The sequence below is a fragment of the Haliotis asinina genome, chromosome 14, assembly GCF_037392515.1.
Source record: "Haliotis asinina isolate JCU_RB_2024 chromosome 14, JCU_Hal_asi_v2, whole genome shotgun sequence".
NCBI classification, from domain to species: Eukaryota; Metazoa; Mollusca; class Gastropoda; order Lepetellida; family Haliotidae; genus Haliotis; species Haliotis asinina.
Genome location: NC_090293.1, coordinates 54,558,550 through 54,579,863, shown reverse-complemented (window position 1 = coordinate 54,579,863; position 21,314 = coordinate 54,558,550). Strand labels below are relative to the sequence as shown.

Below are 21,314 nucleotides of genomic sequence, written 5' to 3'. Positions count from 1 at the left end.
CTTCATTTCCGTAGCAGAACTCAAAAAGCGATCAATATTTTGTTGCAAAACGTAGGAGATATATCAATCAGAACCTGAAGTGGTGCCTTTTGCTATTTACAAGTTTTTGTGATTGACTATTTTCTCGGTTTCCATGGAAACGTTTTGGACTTCGTCTCAAAAGTGAGAGGTGAGTTTCATTTCTGAAGCAGAACTCTAAAACTAATGGGCTTTGTTTCCGGAGCAAAACTCAAAAACCTGTCAATATTTTTCTGCAAAACTTGTTACATACATCAGTCAGAACCTGATGTGGTGCCTTTTGGTACTTACAGGTTTTTGTGATATATGATTTTCTCGGTTTAAATGGAAATGTTTTGGACTATTTCTCAAAATGGGGGGATGTGCTTCGTTTTGTGGAGCAGAACTCAAAATTCGTTTATTTTTCTGCAAAACTTATCAATCGGAAGCTTAAATGGTGCCTTTTTCTGCTTACAGGTTTTTTTTATTCCTTAGTTTCTCGGTTTCCATGGAAACGATTCCGACTTTTCATAATTTTCTTGGTTTCCATTGAAACGATTCTGATTTGGTCTCAAAATGGCGGGATGGGCTTTGTTTCCGGAGCACAACCAAAAACTATTCAATATCTTACAGCAAAACTTGGCAGATATTTGAAGCAGGCCACAAAGTGTTGCCTTTTGCTATTTACAATGTTTTGGCATTTTTATTCTTCCTGGTTTCCATGGAAACGATTCTGATTTGGTCTCAAAATGGAGGGATAGGCTTCGTTTACCAGAGCACAACTCAAAAACCATTTCATATCTTTCAACAAATCTTGGCAGATATATGAGACAGATCTTGAAGCGATGCCTTTTGCTATTTACATATATATGGCGTTTATATTTTTCATGACTTCCATGGAAACGATTCAATCTTAATCTCTTAGTAAACATCAAGTAACTGTCAGATGATATGTCCTTTCAAATATGTGGGGGCAGGGGGTCATGTCATCTTCTGATGACTCTTGTTTGCCCTTGTGCAAATCTGAGGAATACAGCATACCAGCCTAAAACCACTTTCTGTCTCCAGCAGTACTTCCAACCGTTAGACACTACCCCCTTCTTGTCAGCATTTACAATCCTTCATATGATAAATTTATATTGTACCCTTCATCATAATCTGCCTGCCATTGATAATTCTAGACTTCTGCTGCAATAGTCAATGTCAAGCAGTGACAGGTGGGGGTTGTGTTAATGTCAGGCTCTGTCGTGTTGTATGATGTATGTATGTTGATCAATGGTATGCTTGTTGGAAAGTTGAAGGTTTCCACATATTTCACTCAAAGAGTTGTAGAAGTAATTGTGATAGATATGGATAAGTTCATTGCAGTTTTTACTTCCCAGTATAAGTATTGATCACAATCATAGTGAGTTCAAAATATCAATTTTCACCTTTAAAGTTAACACTGATAAGGATACCTCTAAATTAACACAATTGAGAAGTGACAAATTCTGTTCATTTTGCTATGACCCGTGAAGGTCCCGGGGTAGAATAGGCCTTCAGCAACCCATGCTTACCATAAAAGGTGACTCAGCTTGTCGTAAGAGGCGACTAACGGGATCGGGTGGTCAGACTCGTTGACTTGGTTGACACATGTCATCGGTTCCCAATTGCGCAGATCGATGCTCATGTTGTTGATCACTGGATTGTCTGGTCCAGACTCGATTATTTACAGACCGCCGCCATATAGCTGTAATATTGCTGAGTGCGGCGTAAAACTAAACTCACTCACTCACTCATTTTGCTATGATTCACCTACGCACACATTTCTTTTCATGTCATATGAACACAGTTGATAAAAAGTTGCTCCCTTTTGGAGCTGCATGCTGATTTTATTTGCTATGGGACTATGAAATGCCCAGTCATGATAAGATTTAGTTTTTTTGATTGAAGTATTAAGGAAAATCACTAGGTTTGATTACAGCCTGACATAAATTTGTTACATTGTCATTATGGTACGTAAGTGGCTATCCCGTCTATGAGAAAAGTTCCATAGATAAAGATTCGTGAAGGTCTGCATTAGAATATTGATTTACAGTAACTCATGCTTGTCATAACACGTGACTAATGGGGTTGGGTGGTCAGGTTCACTGACAGGGGTTCAAAATTTTTTTTAAAAGCTACTTGCCACAGGGCAAGTGACTTCAAGAAAGTTACTTGCCCTGACTAATTTTCCACTTGCCCTGATTGTTATGACATAATTGTGATGATATTGTGAAAGAATAAATCAACATGGTATTTGATGTTATTGTTTACTGTTTGGACGTCTTTTTTCTCTCTTTACAGGTAATAATTGGCACTGTTTTTATACAGAACAGTCTCTGACTCTCATATTGTTGAAACGTAATTTAAATCAATACCAGTATGATTACTCTAAGGCTTTATGCATCTCTGGACTGGTGGCGGACTTGAAACAGTGTGCATATGGCAAAGATATGCCTGCTTGCTCGTGAAGACCATGTTTCAATACCTCTTCAAAATTTTTCAATGGCAACAGGCCCTTTACTGCATCCAACACTGACAATTCCAGCTTGTGTGCTACACAATGAACAGGTACAACGTAAGGAGCTTCTCGTGTGATCTTTCCTGCAACTCCAGAACGGTTACCCATCATAACAGATGCACCATCAAAGTTTGCAGACACTAGTTTGGGCCCCTCAGTCATGTGATACAAGCTTTTCATAACTAATATCATTCATTTCAAGAGCAGTTTTTATTCCATCCAACACCCCATCAGCAGTAGCATGATCTAGAGTTACAACTGCAGCATGGAATGAAACTGGAACACCATGGCTTACATAACGAATAAACAGTTTCCTGTTCAAGAATTGCCGAGTCAGTACTCCCATCACTAAGAATGGATACATAGTTTGCTTCATTAATATCTGATTGGAAGTCTTTTTTCAAACTATGTGAAATTGCTTGAATAAACTTGCTCGCACCATCAATGTTTCTGTAATTATGCCCTATGTCCACACCAACCCTGTCAAGCAAGTCTAAGTGCATTGCAAAATCACTTAGTGGTTTTCCTTTGCTGGCAATGAGAAATGCTGTCACAAATAGTTTCTCAATTTGATCGTAATTCTTCTTGTCCATGTTTTTAAAACACTTCAAAAGTTTCCCGTCTCTCTCTACTTTATCGCAGCTTGCCCCAACCTCTTAATCACCGGTTTCACCGCTATGAATATAATATGACAAACACTCGGCATAAACGGCTGAACTGTCATGGATTTTCAGATATTCTACTCTGAATTTTGAACACCCACTGACAAAAGTGTTCTTTACCCCATGTCTCGTGGGTACAGACGGAAATCGCGCACAATATTCACAAGTCATAATGTCTTTTTTCTTCGTTGTAAAGTAACCACGGCCATTTTGAACACCAAGACTTCTGAAACTGTCTACACCGTTTCTCGTTGTCGTACTTTTTATCTTTAGATTGTTTGGTGCAAACCTCGGCTTCGGTGTCATCACCCAAGGCCTTCCTTTTCACCCCTGTGTCCGATTGTAAAAAACTGTCCATCAGTTTCTGTGACATGTTTTTTTTCATAAAACACGAGGCAGTCGTCTGCTATTCAGCCGCGGTCTGACAGTTAACTCAAACGTGCCTGCCGGCTCTCTTGTCAGTGATTGGTCAGTTATTTATAAAAATGCTCGCTTCGGTTTCCAATAGCTTTACTGTGAGGCCCCGATCGGGGAGGGATAAATAGCAAAGAAAGATAACTCTAGTTTATTATCATTGCGAAAGTTCCCTCATTTTGCTCTCGTATCGTCTCACATTTACCTGTTGGAACCGTAAGCATTGCAGTAATTATCAGGTAGCCCACGGGCAAGTAAGATATCATTATTTATACGCCCGAAATGAAATCTGCCTTGTCCCGGGCGTCGGGCGATGGGATTTTTGAACCCCTGACTGACTAGGTTGTCACGTCATTGGTTCCCAATTGCCTAGATAAATGTTCATGCTGTTGATCACTGGATTATCTGGTCTAGGTGCAGATATTTACATACTGCCATCATATAGCTGGAATATTGCTGACTGGCGTAAACTAAACTCACTCCATAGACAAAAGGTCATACAAGTGTCCTGGAACAGCTGGAATACACTGGGTTTAACCTTGACTCACAAACATGGAGCTCCTGGGGACCATAGTTGTTGTTTTTAAGGGTCCTTGCAGGTAAAAAAAGTGTCCTTTGCAGTAACAGTGTAGAGAAATGTACATTTTGATAATTTTGTGAGAGTCTGGAATAAATCATTGATCATGTGGACTGACTTGTGAAATGATGCACATAACAGCTAAGAAATAAAAACACTTTACAAAACCGTAGATGTGAGTACAATCAATAATATTGTGAGTCCGTCTGGAAACAGTCATTTTTTTCTGTGTCCATTCTCTACATTTGTGCATACTCAACACACATTTGTGAATCACATAAAACCCTGCATGCATTAAATATTTTGTATATTATGATTGTCCAAATGGAAAAGAGCATTGATTAGCTGGAAGTGTCAGGCTATATCCTTTCATAGGTATAAGATGTATTAAGACACAGCAGTAAGTAGCTCTCAGTGGATTTACATCACCCAGGTAAAACATACAGAAACAGAGACACATAAAACTGCCTCACTCTTCGTTCCCTGTATGCTTATCTAGATGTTGTTAGGAAACAAAACTAAAATGGGATGCATACCCCAAATCTTCAGGTACACCAAATTCATCTAGTTGAATGTTTAAATTGCTCAAAATGTAAATATGACCTCAACACACACTGAAATTTAGTCTGTATTTTGCTAATGTGGTGCTGACTAGTTGATCTGAACCGCTGGTTCATGGGTCACTGACTGACAATGGATGCATGTTTTTTCCATGGATGGGCTATAAATCATATCAAATGATTATCTCCCTTTCAAAGATTCATATTCTGCTTGGGTGTTTATGGCCGAGCACTGGGCATAAAAGATGATTTGTTCAAGGTCACATGCACCAATCAGAGATGGACTTTCGTACATGATGGTAAGGAAGCTGGTATTTTTATTGAAAAACAAAGGTACTTCAGTTGTATTATTGTGATTAGGTATGTAGTTCAGTGATGGTGTAGGCGTGTAGTTCAGTGATGGTGTAGGTGTGTAGTTCAGTGATGGTGTAGGTGTGTAGTTCAGTGAGGGTGTAGGTGCGTAGTTCAGTGAGGGTGTAGGCATTGATTAGAGTGACAGTGTAGGCATGTTGTGCTGTGACTCTACAGGCATTAAAACAGTGTAGCCAGACTGCGTAAATTGCGGTATTCACGCTAATTGCAATTACCTTGGTGCATATTTGTGATTGATAACAGTGTTTTAAAGAATCATCTGCGTAATTTCGAAATTTTTATTAAAAGTATTGTCAGACATTCGGAAATCAAAATAAAAATGTTTAAAGCCCATGGATATACCAAAGAGGAAAGTCGAAAAGATGACAGAGTTGAGAAAATGGAATGTCACTCTGTCGGGATGTGTACTTTCAGTTATAATTTTAGAAACAAACTTCCTAGACTCTGCACAGTGCCAGTTACTCTGCATACGAAATGGTAATATGAATTGCTGTAACGAGCTTGTTTCACTGTACAGAGCTTGACTTGATAGTTACGTCATTTCTCATCTGTTCATGTGTTGGTTTTTCGCTGTTACCTCAAGTTAGTCACGCCTCAGAAGCTTAACAGCGACATGTTTCATGGGTAAGGCTGAAGACAAGGGCAGAGGTCCAGATAATTTCTCAAGCAGTTGGGTATTTACTCCAATGTCTGTTTATGTATGAGTAATTGCCTTTTTTGAGGAGTAAGTATGATTTTGTATACCCACACTAGTTAAAAGAATTGAGTACTTTACCAGAGTTTTTTTGTCTTTGGGGGGGACTTATCTTGTCTCAGCATATATAGATATAATGCAGGGGGATATAGTCAACGCCTCGTCTGTCCGTTTGAATCATTTTGTTTCAGGAGCATAACTCAGAAACCGTTCAATATTTTTAGACCCAACTTGATAGATATAATGATCTCAACCTATAGTTGTGCCTTTTGCTATTTACAGAGTTTTGGCATTTTTATTTTTTTTGTTTTTCCATGGAACATTTTGGTGTTAGTCTAATGGTGGGGCGGGCTTCGTTAGGTGCCTTTTCCTAGTTACAAGTTTATGTGATTTCTTAGTTTCTGTGTTTCCATGGAAACGATTCAGACTTTTTCTCAAAAGTGAGAGGTGTGTTTCATTTCCGGAGCAGAACTCAAAAACTTCTTAATATCTGCCAGTGTAACTTGGTAGATACGTGTGGCAGACACCAACGTGGTGCCTTTTGCTATTTACATGTTTTTGTGATTTATTATTTTCTGGGTTTCCATGGAAATTAAATATTTTTCTGCAAAACTTGGTAGGTATATCAATCGGAACCTAAAGTGGTGCCTTTTGCTACTTACAGGGTTTTGTGATTTATTATTTTCTCGGTTTCCATGGAAGTGTTTTGTACTTAGTCTCAAAAGTGAACCCCAAAGTGGTGCCTTTTGCTATTTACAGGTTTCTATAATGTATTGTTTTCTCGGTTCCATGAACACCTTGCTGACTTTGTTTCGGGAGCACAACTCGAAAACCATTTCATATCTTTCAAACGATCTTGGCAGATATACAAGACAGATCTTGAAATGGTGACTTTTTCTGATTACAGGTATATGGCGTTTATATTTTTCATGAATTCCATGGAAACTATTCAGACTTGGTCTAAAAACACAATAAGTAACTGTCGGATGTTTTGTCCTTTCTTATATGTGGGGGCCGGGGGGATATGTCATCTTCTGATGACTCTTGTTTATTCAGATGTCCAAAATTATGAGACAAATCATGAGTTGGTCTGTCAATTTCATGTGCCTGTGCAAAAGTTCTTTCCAATTCTTAGATTTTGTGTTAGTGAGCAATTCATGATTTGATCGGTCTCAAATGGAATCAAACGGACTATATCCAGGTATCATTTGCAATATAATCACTGCAAAATTGTGATGATCACAGTACTCAATACAATAACAGTAGCTGAATGACAACAGTATTACAACATAGAATCAGTGATGATATTGAAGTGTCTGGAACCCCCACTTTGTAGTCTATGGCCCCTGAAAAAAGGGTAAGGATGGATTGGAATAGATAACTTTGATGATGGGCCATTTTCTGCTATCAATGATTTTCTGTAGTTAGAATGTGCCACTGTTCTTGAATCAATATTAGCATGATGAAACTTTGAAATTTTAATGGGCCAGTTTTTCATTCTTATGTGCCAAATGGCTTATGACCCTCGCCTTGCCCAATCCCTGAGCAAGAGTCCCAGGTACCTTCAAATATAGGACTCGAGGTAAATCTCTATCAAAACTATCTGTAGTATTTAACAATACAGGTCAGTTACTGTTGTGCCCATATTCAATGATGTATTGTCCATATTCAGTGATGTATTGTCCATATTCAGTGAGTAGATAATGGTCTTTAACTCATTTATGAAACATAACCAACTGATCAGAGAGAGTACATAGTGAATGCTTCAGGAAAACCATCAATACCCAATTATGTAAATGACAACATCGCAGGTAAGCAAATGCTGATATGAAATATCTGACAACCAAACAACCCCTTCTCAACTTGTCAGTGACCCGTGAAGGGCTGGGATAGAATAGGCCCTCAGCAACCCAAGCTTGCCATGAATATGCTAGTCGTAAGAGGCAACAAGTAGGATCGGGTGGTCAGTATCACTGACACATCATCACGTTCCCAATTGTGCAGATCGATGCTCATGCAGTTCATCACTGGATTGTCAGGTCCAGACACGATTATATACAGACTGCTACCATATTGCAGGAATATTGCTGAGTGTGGCTTAACACTAAACTCACTGACTTGCCTGTCAATATGAGTTCTAGTTTCTCAGTTGCTATATTGAATAGTCTCAGGTTATTGTTGGCCCTTATTTTGTTGGCATCAGTTGTTTGGATGTTGCAGGTACACAAGATCATCGGGTTTGGACCGGTGCTGCTGCAGGTGGTAATGATGGAGCAGATCGACATGCCAGTCAGACAAGCAGGTGAGGTCACCATCACACATGTATCTCACAGGTTATGTACAACTCAAGTTGGGTAACTAACAGTCCTTTGGGCTCAAAAGCGGACTGATCAATTGCAGTCTAATCAGTCGCAGTCTAACTCAAAAAGTAATGAACGTATAATACTCAAGGAAATGCTGATCTGAATCAAAAGAATGGACCAACTTTGTGTGTTTTTATCCCTCGGAATGCGTTTTGCGGGGTGGGGATGGGGGTGGGGGTGGGGGAGGGGTGGATGGGTTATTAAAATATATCTTTTATTCTAAGATGCTTCGGTGAAAGATCAAAGGCGCTGACAATACTTTATCAGACGATAATGTGCCTTTTTTGCATTATGTCACAATGTGTTGACGTCACTGCGCCATTCCAGTCTGGCCTCTCGTAATCGAACTTTTTCGCATTACGTCACAATGTAACCGACGTCACGATGGATGTCAGTTGCCATCGCCTTGTACAGCTTCCCACAGAAAACTGCTTTGTCGCATCCCGTTTCTTGGTTTGCAGTTGCACCACACAGCTAACATCACTGTGGAAACATTACGTTCCTGTTTTCCGATGGATAAAATGTCTCATAGTTCGACTCAAAATCTTACAGAGACATGGTAATGTTGGCAGTGTTTACATTTCCACAATGCAATCGTGGAACATCGCTTGACTTGTCAGCTTCCTCTGAATGTACTGATCTAAACTTTGGTTTGTAGTAGAAATGAGGTGGTCATATTTCCTTGTATGGTTTAAGAGAATCACGGATGTAATTAAAATGATTTAGAGAAGATATTTAACCCGAACATAAACCATCACCAAACTGTTCATCGTTTGTTTTTCTAGTAACCTTTGTCTTAACGTAGGGGGCTGACGCGTCAAAAAAAACAGCGCGTCAGTCAGCCCTGTGCGAGGATTCTAAATTTAGGTCACAATCACCGTCGTTTGTTTTCTGCCATAGGTTAATCGAAATTAGGCGAATAAGTTATTGAATACAGCATCTTAGAAAAGAAATACAGTTCGTTCTACCACCATGTATAATGTAATAAAGCACACTTTCATCCTGAACTATTATAACGTTAAAGTATAATAGTTCAGGGTGAAAGTGTGCTTTATTACACGATACATGGTGGTAGAACGAACTGTATTTCTTAAATATTTATCTTTTCTGGAGCAGAAGGGGGAGCAGGGGGAGAGAGAATATGTCATCTTCTGATGACTCTTGTTGACATTTAATTTCATTTTACATTACAGCCTTCACTTTCTTTCCTTTTTAAGTTTGATTTGATAATTTGTGGTGGGGGATTGTCACCTTTGCCCTTTTTTCAGATATAGATTTGTATATTTTACAAGTTTGTATACTCTAATAAGTTTCTTTAACATTATACTGTCAGATCATAGGTTTCCAGAAGTCATACTTTTTTTGATGGAAGTGTTTCTTATGGTTGGGTCATTCAGCAATCTAGACTGATGTTTTGTTCTGTGGATTAAGTTGTCATCAATAGGTTCGTGACAAGTTTTACATTTAAAACCATCTGCTTCTCTCGCCCACAAACGATACCACAGACAGGTTACGAAACTGTCGCCAGAGCCCTGCAGTGATCTATTTTCAGTTAGTGGTATGTGTAGGAATGTGTAGGAAGCTCGTCATTTTGCTGATTTCTCAACGTCACCAGACATGCCAAATTGTTGTGTTGCCATCAATTGGTCCTTGGGGTTGGGTGATGGTGTCACTATGCACAAATTTCCACTGGACCCCTTAGTTTGTGCTTAAATTGGTTGTTTGTGTGTGCGAAGCGTGCGTTGTGGATGCCTGTGGTATATACTAAATCAGCTGGTTCGCCCCCTACCACGCTTCCAGGATAAAAAATGTTTGAGTTTCATCGAGTTTATAAAATCAAGACTGCTTCTTACACATTGCTGACCAAAAGGATTTTGCATGAATATAATTTTTTCTTCCTCGGAAGCGAGGTTGTGGTCGAAGTGACAGTATTATTGTAAGTTATTTTATATGAATCCACTTACAAGAGTGAAATTGTTATGTTATAAGCAATGTCATATAAAATCCTAATGTCTATCAATAAAATACATATTTTACTACCAGTGAAAAATAATTTTGATTTTGTAACTTAGTGAAAACAAACTTAAATAGCATTTATCCTCAGATAGGGAGCCGCCATTTTTGAAAATTGCGAAGTCACGGGTTAAAGTCTGTTAGAATTATTGAGATAACGGTTTGTTCGCATCAAGTTAGAAAATCAAAACTACTTTCTGATAGTAGTTAAATATGTATTTGAGTCATGACCAAAAGGATTTTGCATGACACAACCTGTAACATAACCTAAGCGAGGTCGGGGTCGAAGTGAAAATACTATGCGATAAATTTCTTCACTTGCTAAATTTACTTGGTTTGTAACGTTCGCTCACCAGTATGTAGACACTTGTCAATATACATCTTTATATTTGGTCTCAAAATCCTAATTACTTTATAATCATACTTGTATGCATTTTGAAACATAATAATAAGAAGCGATCTGCAAATGTATAACAGGAATGTGATGTCTAGGCATTTTATAGTATGTCTGTATGAATCATAATTCATATAATATAATGTATGTCGTCTGCATCATTACACTTCACGACAAAAACAATGATTCTGTGGAAAGCTACAACAACTTAGTGCAAATATTAAAATTAAAACAAATTAAAGTTACAGGAGCGATGTCAGTCTGTTACCTTGTTAGAGGAACGTATCCATCAACATCGACAAAAATGAGTGATACATAATTCATCTGCAGAATTCCCAAATGATGTGTCTTTTAACAGTCTAATATATGAAAACATGTATCGTTTCAGGTTTTTCACATTTCTGTATAGTCTCATTGGTCACCCAAGATAGCACACCTGGCAACTAATTGTATAATGTGCGTCATTCTTTTAAAAAAAAGTATTTTATTAGGCAATAATGGCCAATCAATCAATGAATTGGCGGTTAATCCTTTGAAAGAAGGGTGTTGTTTTTACATAGACACAGACACGACAGAGTGTATTCAGTATAGATTAGTAAATGTACGTACATGAACACTACCTTTTGACAAATCCCCCATTTAAATCTGCATAAAAGTAACTAATCAATCAGCGTGTTATCGGTTAATCCTTTGATCGATCCAGACATAAGAAATGCCAAATGGGGACCTTTGTTGGGTATCTATGTGGCGTTACCATTAATTATACCTGTTATAAATTCATTAACTGAGCATCAAGTGAATGTGACAAATAACGTGTAGGTTTATACCACCTAACATGGATTACAACCTAGCGACACCAAGTGAATTTGACAGAATTGTCTATGAAAACAAGGGTTGTAACTCAGAAACTAGGCAAAGCAGGAGACAAAATTAAATGATAGTAGATTGTGAGAACATATAGCTTTCATTTTCCACAACAGCTTTTGCGATTTCAGCTTTGTACAAACCTGTAAGTGAAATAGTTTACCCCCTGAAATGTAGATGAATTCTGCACAGACCTTCATATCTATACCTACTATTACGTCACGGAGACGTGCCGCTCTGATTGTTTGAAATTTTGGTTGAGAATTATGTACTGTTGTCAAGAATTTGGATTTAAGGTAATTAAAGATCGAAATGAGTAGTTTTAATAACGGGGTTTCATTTATAATGATGTCAATGAATGATTTATGCATTTGCACTCCCTAGAATATATATGATCTTTAGTCCTTAAAGCTGTATTGACTTACACAGTCATACAAGTTTGATTTACAGGGATTATTCACTTGAAAGTTTCACCTGCATACAGTCAGATTAACCTGAATGTTTCACCTGCCTTACAGGTGTGATATACCTCAAGAACATCATCACCCAGTTCTGGATAGAGAGAGAAGCAGAGAACCCAGGAGATGCTGTCCCATTTAACATCCATGAGCAAGACAGACAGGCGATTCGTGAAAATGTCATAGAGGCCATCATCCATGCTCCGGAACCTGTCAGGTGAGAATCGTTCTTGGGTGACAATAGATTATGTAACTGACTTGTTACGTTTGGGATTCTACTTTCTCTATAAAATGCTGATTGTAGTGCTTTGTTTGAGTTGAGTCCCATTTTGGATTTGACTGCACACTTTCACACACCTCATCTTCAGGGAACTTACCTACTCAGTCACCATGGCTTCTACAAGAATGGAAGCCAGACATATGGTAGTCTAGATCACATACTGTATGTACCTCTGGACAAGTGGAAATTGGCTTGGCTCCCATGGCTGAAAGCTTTAAATGCATAATGCCTTTCAGAAAGTGGTCAAAGTAATGTTTTCTTTGTCCTGGACTTGAAAATGGTTATTTAGAGGCATTGCTTGACTGAAGGACAAATGCAAAATGAAGTCTCAAAAGGCATTACAAAATGGATAGGTTCGTCATGGTTTAAACAAGTTAGTGAATAAAACAGTGAAATGTATGTGCTTGTTAAAGTGACTTAATTTATTTTTCCTCAAGAGAAATGTCTTATGTTTTAAGTAAGATATTCTTGAACATTCAGACATTTCTTCCAGGGTGCAGCTGTGTGTGTGCATCAGTCACATGGCCAAGAGTGATTGGCCAGGACGCTGGCCGAACTTGGCAGAGAAGATCGCTGTGTACATCCAGACTGAAGATCCGAAGACTCTGATGGGAGCGCTCATGTCCTTGTACCAGCTAGTGAAAGTATATGAGTAAGTAGCCCTCCACTACTCCGGAGACACAAAAGGTGCCACATTCTCCTCTTTTACAGCAGAATACTTGACCCTACTCTCTAGTAGGGTTGGGTGTAGCCAAGATTTGTGCATTGTGATATATGTTGGCATGTTGTGATATGTATAACTATATATTGAGAAAGTGAGTGAGTGAGTTTAGTTTTACGCCGCACTCAGCAATATTCCAGCCATATGGCGGCAGTCTGTAAATAATCGAGTCTGGACCAGACAATCCAGTGACCAACAACATGAGCATCAATCTGCGCAATTGGAAACCAATGACATGTGCCAACCAAGTCAGCAAGCCTTACCACCTGATCCCGTTAGTCGCCTCTTACGACAAGCATAGTCGCCTTTTGTGGCAAGCATGGGTTGCTGAAGGCCTATTCTACCCCGGGACCTTCACGGGTTACTGAGAAAGTGTAACACATGGTTAAGGTAATGAAGTTTTTGTTTTCTGTCTTTTGAAACATTGCCCCTAGCCATTTCCAGGACTCATATGTAATTGTGTAGTAGGTCAGTTGAAAATGTTTCCAAACTGAAGACTTCACTCTAAAGTTTGGAACTTGGGGAAAATGTGTCAGCCGTTTTGGTTTGTTTATTTGTACGGTTTGAAATTCATGAAAATGAAATTATATGACCAAGAAACATTCTCAAAACTATTAATGTACAGTGATATAAAGAAATACAAATGTCAGTAGTATTTTGGATAACGATAATTACTGCTTGTGGTCATGGTAATTGGTCATCATATCAGATGAACCAATGCATGAAAGCTGTACTGCATTATATTGTATTGTGAAGTTTGAATTTCAATATATCGATTATCCAGTATTATTGCCCGTCTCTAGAGTATACTATAGCCCCCTGTTATAGCAGAATAGGTCCCTCATGCATACTTTTGGCCCCAGTCCTCCTCTTCTTCCCCCCCCAATATTAGTGTTTTTGTGCTGAGATTAAAATCCAGTTTCCACCTGTATGTGTGTCTCATGTCAGCTTTGTTCCAAACAGCATAATCAGAGGCTTGTAGTCAGCTGCCATTGGTTGCAGGTACAAGCGGGCTGACGAGCGCAAGGTGCTTGACGAGATGATGGTGCACATGTTGCCACTGGTGTATCAGAGAACACTGTCACTGCTGCAGGACAACAGTGAAGTCTCCAACCTCCTCCAGAAGCAGATTCTCAAGATTTTCTTTGCTTTCACACAGGTCAGTTCTCTCAGGAACATGTATTATTCATCCCTTTGCTTAAATGTTTTACTGAAGCACTGTTAGATACAGGGATAGCTGCTACATTGGATTGCATCTCATTGATGTAAGTGCTGACTCAGTATGTACACCTTATATGATACAGAGCTTAGAGACAGACCAAGCTGCTGGCTTGGCTTGATCCTCAGTTGACGATAATGGGTTATTCATCATGTTTGTATGAAACTGTTTGTCCAGTGAATCCGTCTTGGAACTACAGCATTGTTTTCTGCCTTCAGAACTTCCTGCCCCAAGCAACTGTACCCAAGGAGGTGTTCACACAGTGGATGGAAGTGCTCAGGCAGATTGTTGACAGAGAAGTGCCCCAGGTAGGTGATGTGCACTAAGAAACCCTAGTGTTTCCTTGGTGCACCATTTCTGGTTCACAGGACATGGATTGTCATGTCATGATTCATGACTTGAATGTCAGCGATGTAGGTTCACATGATGTGAACAGACTCATGAGAGTCTGTGGCGAGTCTTGTCTTGGTATGACAAAGGGTGAATTCCGCTAACACATGGTATCTACTTCCAGGAGACAAACCAGATAGATGAGGACGACCGTCCCGAGCTAGCCTGGTGGAAAGTCAAGAAATGGGCAGTGCATATACTAGCTCGAATATTTGAGAGGTAGGGTGTAATTTTTCTACATGTTAAAGAACCTGGCTGTCTTGATTGGTCAGTTTGTGTCTTATGACAACCAGTACAAATCATCTGTATGTTTTTAGGTGATCCCATGGGTCACAGCACATATGACACTGTTTGTAGTTTGAGTTGACTATACAGCAGTCTTCAAATCATCATCCATGTTCAACTTCGGTCTTATACTTAAAAATACTTGGAAATGGAGCCTGTCGCTACCAGAGTTGCAGTTTCTTTTTGTTGATGCCTCACTCAGCAGTATTCCAGCTTATTCTGATGTAGTATTTATTCTGAACCAGACAATCCTGTGATTGACAGTTTGATCAGTTATCTATGCATTTAATGACGAGTCAGAAAGCCAGACCACCCAGTCCCATTAGTTACCGTGTACAACAGGAATAGGCCACTGATGATCCATTCTAACTTATTTCTCTAGATTTTCTCTGATACTTGTTGCATAAAGTAAGAATGAGGGGTTTAGGATTGTAGAAGCTGAACATTGGATTAATCATTAGTCTTGGGATGTACAATCAAATTCCTAAAATTGTGTACAACCGTCTGTTACCAATTTGGATTCCAAGTTAGATTAGATCCTTTTGGTAAATGTTTGTCTTGAAGATGATGATTTCAAAGGTCTTTGTGCGATACCAGGAATATTGCCTGATGTGGAGAATGATTCATTAACTCATTTTTTCAGGTATGGAAGTCCAGGAAATGTGACACGAGAATACCAACAGTTTGCTGAATGGTATCTGAAAAGCTTTTCAGGTGTGTATGTTGATTGGAGGTATGTGCTGATAATTCTAACATTTGTGACAGGTAACACCAGCATTGCAGTATATGACATGAAACACAGCTCCTTACCTCTATGATTTCTCTTAATATGTTATTGAAATCAAGCCATACAAGAGGTTCAAAGAAATTAATACTCACTCATGCTTGGTTTAATGGTAAGGAGATGTTAATTAGTTCATCTACCGTTGTACATTGACATTACAATTATCAGCTGGTGTGAAGAAGTCGGTTACATGTGTCTAATTAAGACACTTTACCTGTTATTGGATGAAGAATTGAGCAGTAGAGTAATCAGCTGGTTGTAAGTAATGTAACAATATGGACTGTGTACGGGGAATACTGATGCTGTTGTAAGGAGTTGACGCTGTTTTACTTCGTGTAATACAGCTGGGATCCTGCAAGTGTTGCTGAAGTTGCTGGACCAGTACCGCCAGAAGATCTATGTCGCTCCTCGTGTCCTTCAGCAGACCCTCAACTACATCAATCTTGGGTGAGTCTTTGTACATGCTCACTGGCACTATCCTCAGTAACGTGTTGTGACTTTAATTGTGTAAATGTCGTTGAGAAAGTATTGTGACTTGCAGAGTGTATTGTTCTTGACAAAGTGTTGAGGTATGCTGTTTGTGTTCGATTGAATTGTAATGAGCACAGAGAAGGTATGGTGGACTTCCACTGCTTTTCAACTGTATTTTTTCATTTGCAGAATCAGTCACGCCTTTTCATGGAAGTTCATTAAGCAACACATGCAGGTGAGAGAAAAGTGTTCTGGATTGGTCAACAGTACACTTTGTTAGTGTATATGGATGGCACTCTTTGTTAGTATACAAGGATCATACTCTTTGTTAGTATACAAGGATTGTATTGATTTTTCACTTAAGACCCATTTTTGCACACAGTTGAAACACATCCATGGTTGTGTTGAACTGATGCTGCCAACAACAGAAATAGTATTTGTCCTAGAGTCCAGTTATGAAGCCCTTTACACAACAGAGACTTGCCAGATGGTGGGGACTGAGACGTGGCAACCTTGGGCATCAGATTGTTCAGATATTTTGCGTTCATGTAGTGAACTGAACCCTATTCCAACAAGCGATTGTTGGGCTAAGATAATAGCAACTCCCATACTTTATCATAGAGTTACGACAGTCATTGCTGAGAATCGCTTTGGAACGATGGGGCCCAGTTCACTACATGAATGCCAAGTATCTTAACAATCTGAAGCCCAAGGTTGTGCCCTTGTAGAAACATCATTATGCTGGCGACTGCTGTTGAGTACAGTACATTCTCAACCTCTGTACCTGTACATACTGTACCTGGAACTCATTGCACAAAACTCTCTTAGCACAGTGATCACACAGGTCTGCAACTGTCATACAGCTGTGATCACCTTGTGCAGTGGGGCCTTGGATTCTGTACCTTAGTGTCAGTTCAGCTGATGATGAGGGGGAATCTGGTGTGTTTCAGACACTGATGCAGGACGTGATATTCCCACTGATGTGTCATAGTGATGAGGACGATGAGCTGTGGAACACTGACCCACATGAATACATTCGGGTCAAGTATGGTGAGTTGTCTCCCTTCCTTTTGAATGTCAAAGATAAGTGCTTTTTGTTCTTTGTGATAGAGCTTGTCCTCCGCTGTACACCATTGAATGACTGAGGCCAATAACTGCATCAAATGCATATGCTATTGACCGTGGTTATCATCATATAAAGTTCAGCAGCTTGATTGCCATTGCTGCAAATTTATACAGTTGTTTGGTTTTTCAGATGTGTTTGAGGATTTTCTCTCCCCTGTGATGGCTGCCCAGATAGTTTTCTACTCAGCCGCAGCCAAGAGGAAAGAGGTGTTGAACAAAGCCATGGGATTCTGTATGTCCATCTTGACCCAGCCCAACATTGATCCTCGCCAGAAGGATGGGGCCCTGCATATGGTTGGGGCAGTAGCCGAGGTGCTACTCAAGGTGGGTGGACAAAGAGGGGCCTGATTTGGGAATACTTGTAATGGTTCGTAGAAGTGCTTTCTTCAGGAGACATTGGGATGAAGTGATACAGGAGATACTGCTATGATGAAGACTTGTGATAATTCATTTCTTTGATTGATAACTCTGGGCTCCAGATAAGAATCATATGTGCATGATATGGTAGGAAAACATTTAGAAAACATTGCAGATACACATCTAAGCAATGGCGGTACAGTCTTGGAAACATTTACAGACATATTTCTCTGAAAAGGTGTTGTTTTATTGTCAATTGATTTTTACACAAGAGTCGTAATGTTGTGGTGGATGTATCATGAAAGGAAACACAAGATTAGTGATACACCATTAACATTCCATTCAGTGCCCCAGTACTCCTGTATTGAAAAGATAAGGAGTATGATAAATTATCTGGAGCCCTGATATCTGGTCCCATGATGGCATAACCACACAACATCACTGTTCTGTTTGTCCGTGAAGGAGTATCATCTCACTTGTGTATTAGACACTTGTCATTGCTGTTTGCAGCCTGAAAAAATGCAAGTAATGAATTTGGATTATAAATAAAAAGTCATTGCCATAATTCTTCATGTAAACTTATCAACACTTGTCAGTAAATGTGTGAAGCAGGCGAGGAATTGTCAATGAATGTATCATTGAAGTAATTCTGTATATATGAGGCTCACATTTTGGAGTATCTTTGGTAATTGAATGTATGAATTGATGGCAGAGTTACCCTTTGGCAATGGATGAAGGTCAGTAGTGGCAAATGATTGGAAGAAACTGTCAGGATATGTGACTTTAATCCTGTTTGCACATAAAAAGTAATATGGATCACTGGATTGTTGAGAACCTTTCTTCCCCACATGCACAACCTTGACTACCCAAACACACTACTCTTTATCTGTTTGTGACTGTAAAATTGACAGGGATTCGCATGAGTTACCTCCCTTCCATTAATATTCCAGAGGAAGATCTACAAGGACCAGGCAGAACTGATGCTGACGAACCATGTCTTTCCGGAATTCACAAGTCAGTATGGCTACCTGAGAGCAAGGGTGAGTTCATCTGGACTTGTTTCGGAACAAAACAATGCCCACAGAGTCATGATATGTTTGTGATGTCAATCACTAATGGACAAGGACCAGGGAAGATACAGAATCCTTCATTTTGAATGCGTAAAATTTATGTCTTTCCAAAATACTTAAACTAATTTTCATGTGTCAGGTGTATGTTTTAATGTATCTCAAGTAGAATTATGTTTATTGATATTAAAAAATATCCTATTTTTCCATTCTTGTACTGTTGAGGTATCAGGTGTGAGGGCTCGGGTAGGTATGGTGTAAAAACTAACAGATCCTTGACCACATGTTAGCAGATGAAGATTCTGGGACTCCTATAACGTCTGGGCAAGCCTCAAAGTTGCATTTGAAACACTGAAGATAACATGTGATATGAGTAGTGTTTGACATTGTGTATCTTCTTTCCAAAGGCATGCTGGGTGATCCGTTACTTCTGTGAGCTGAAGTTCCGCAATGAACAGAACCTGATGCAGGCCGCTGAGATGATCAAAACTTGTTTATGTAACGACAAGGATCTGCCTGTCCGAGTAGAGGCTGCCATCGCCCTTCAGATGATCATCACAGAGCAAGAAAAAGGTGGGTACTGCTCACTCTACAGTTTGAGTTGGGGGCATGTAGGAAAGCCTTGGCACACAGGACATCTGCAGTATGTCCCAGGACATAGTTCCAGGTGGGAAGGTGTAGTGCTATGCCAACACTGCTGAAGTCTTGACGTGGATTACAGCTCTGAATTGGTCCACTAAAACAATACTTGTCAAAAAATGGTGTGGTTGGTTATTGATGGTCACTTTGCTCAGGGCCTTGGTTGACAGTGTTATCATATCCTAATGTTCAAGTCCACATCTCATTATTTACAGGCCATTACTTGTACTATGTTTGACATTAACAACAAACAACAAACAATGGTATAATTGGACTTCACTTTGCAGTATATTGCCAGTTTGTTCCTTCAGTAGTTGTGCTTACTTTTCATTGTTGATAGTATGTGGCGTAAGAATCTTTTAAAAAGTATTACTAGAATTATAACTCCATGTGTTTTTCATTGCAGCCAAGAATTATATCCGCCCCTTCGTCAAGCCTGTGATTTTAGGTAAGTCATTATGCTGATCATCCTTCAGCCCTACCAAGCCATAAAATCTCTGGCAGTATTGCTCTACATTGAATAATCAGACACTACTTGTGTTGCTGGTTCTTGAGGATGTTTGGTGAAAGTGTAGGTGTTTGGTTGCCATGGAGACACTATGTGTGAGTATTTTTGCTGTGGTGACAATATGTAGATGTTTGGTTGTTTAGGTGACAAAGATAGAGAGTTTGATTGGTGAGGTGACAGTATGTTGGTTGAATATGCTGTACCTTCAAGAAGTCATTAAATATAAAGTCCCAGTAGAGTGTATGTCTATGTTTGATTTTACAGAGTTGCTGAAGGTGATCCGTGAGACGGAGAATGATGACCTGACCGGTGTCATGCAGCGACTAGTCTGCACCTACACTGATGATGTTATCCCCATTGCAGTTGAGATGATGAGTCATCTTGTAAGTGAGCCATTGCAACATGTCTTTACCCTCATCATCAACTCGAGCCTGTCCTGTAGTCCCTCACAACTTGATACTCAGAGTTGCCTCCCTTAGCAGTCATGTTGTCTCATCATTGAATTGCACTTGTAATGTGTTGAAAGTTGAAATTACGATAAACTGTTATATGAGACCATGAATGTATACAGGAGATTTGCCATGATGCTGTGTACAGGAACTTCAGTAGTTTAAGGATGTGCATGGCTTCAATTATTTAGAGGGATTGGTGTATCCTACTGTGTCCCCTACAGGTTTTAATATGGTTGCTTCTTCTAGTATTATTGAAAGCTCTGGCATAAAATAGCATGCACTCTCACTGTCTCTGTCCATCCGTCTGACTGTCCATCCATCAATCCATCCATCTTAGCATTGTTGAAGTGTATCTATCTATCTATCTATCTATCTATCTATCTATCTATCTATCTATCTATCTATCTATCTATCTATCTATCTATCTATCTATCTATCTAAACATTGTTGAAGTGTTTTTCCAGTAGCTTTTCTTGACATGCTCCAGGCCCAGACATTTGCTCAGGTGTTAGACACAGATGTAGACGGATCTGAAGAGAAGGCCATTACAGCGCTGGGAATCCTCAACACCATGGAAACAATTCTCAATGTCATGGAGGAACAGAAAGAGGTCAGTCCTGATTTCTTTTGTTGACAATCAACCCTTGTCTCACCTCAGGTTTCCTCAAGTTTTCCACTACTGTGTTATTTTTGTAGGTGATGAGATTTCATGGAGTGGTCCAGTGATTAGGGCACTGTGTGCACCACAAAATGTTTTAGGGCACTGTGTGCCACAATCACTGGATTGTCTGATTCAGTATTCACAGCTTGACATCATATGGGGGGAATATTGTGGTGTTATGCATCCTTAAACCCCTAATTTTATTTCAATTCCAGGACACATGTCATCCGCTCCTATTTGTGTAGATCAATGCACATGCTGCTGATCACTGGATTGTCTGGTCCAGACTGTATTATTTACAGATCACTGTCATAAAACTAGAATATCACTCACTCGTTGCCTGAGATATTATACATATGTACAGTCTGCACCACAAAATGTTTTTGAGTCTGGTTCTCACGTGATGGAACAGAGTTTGTCTGGAATATTCCTTCATAGGCTACAT

General features: G+C 39.4%; 1 protein-coding gene across 1 annotated transcript in view; it reads left to right on the top strand.

Annotated features, from left to right (window-relative positions):
- The window catches only part of LOC137260962 (importin-7-like), a 41,766-nt gene that overhangs the window by 5,606 nt on the left and 14,846 nt on the right, over window positions 1–21,314 (top strand). The window contains exons 2-17 of the mRNA XM_067798540.1: window positions 8,039–8,120; window positions 11,971–12,127; window positions 12,684–12,842; window positions 13,914–14,070; window positions 14,349–14,438; window positions 14,645–14,739; window positions 15,449–15,519; window positions 15,934–16,036; window positions 16,250–16,295; window positions 17,011–17,110; window positions 17,316–17,509; window positions 18,493–18,582; window positions 19,017–19,182; window positions 19,655–19,696; window positions 20,021–20,139; window positions 20,696–20,818. Of these exons, the coding sequence (XP_067654641.1) occupies window positions 8,039–8,120; window positions 11,971–12,127; window positions 12,684–12,842; window positions 13,914–14,070; window positions 14,349–14,438; window positions 14,645–14,739; window positions 15,449–15,519; window positions 15,934–16,036; window positions 16,250–16,295; window positions 17,011–17,110; window positions 17,316–17,509; window positions 18,493–18,582; window positions 19,017–19,182; window positions 19,655–19,696; window positions 20,021–20,139; window positions 20,696–20,818 (1,794 nt within the window). The remainder of the gene's footprint in view (window positions 1–8,038; window positions 8,121–11,970; window positions 12,128–12,683; window positions 12,843–13,913; window positions 14,071–14,348; window positions 14,439–14,644; window positions 14,740–15,448; window positions 15,520–15,933; window positions 16,037–16,249; window positions 16,296–17,010; window positions 17,111–17,315; window positions 17,510–18,492; window positions 18,583–19,016; window positions 19,183–19,654; window positions 19,697–20,020; window positions 20,140–20,695; window positions 20,819–21,314) is intronic.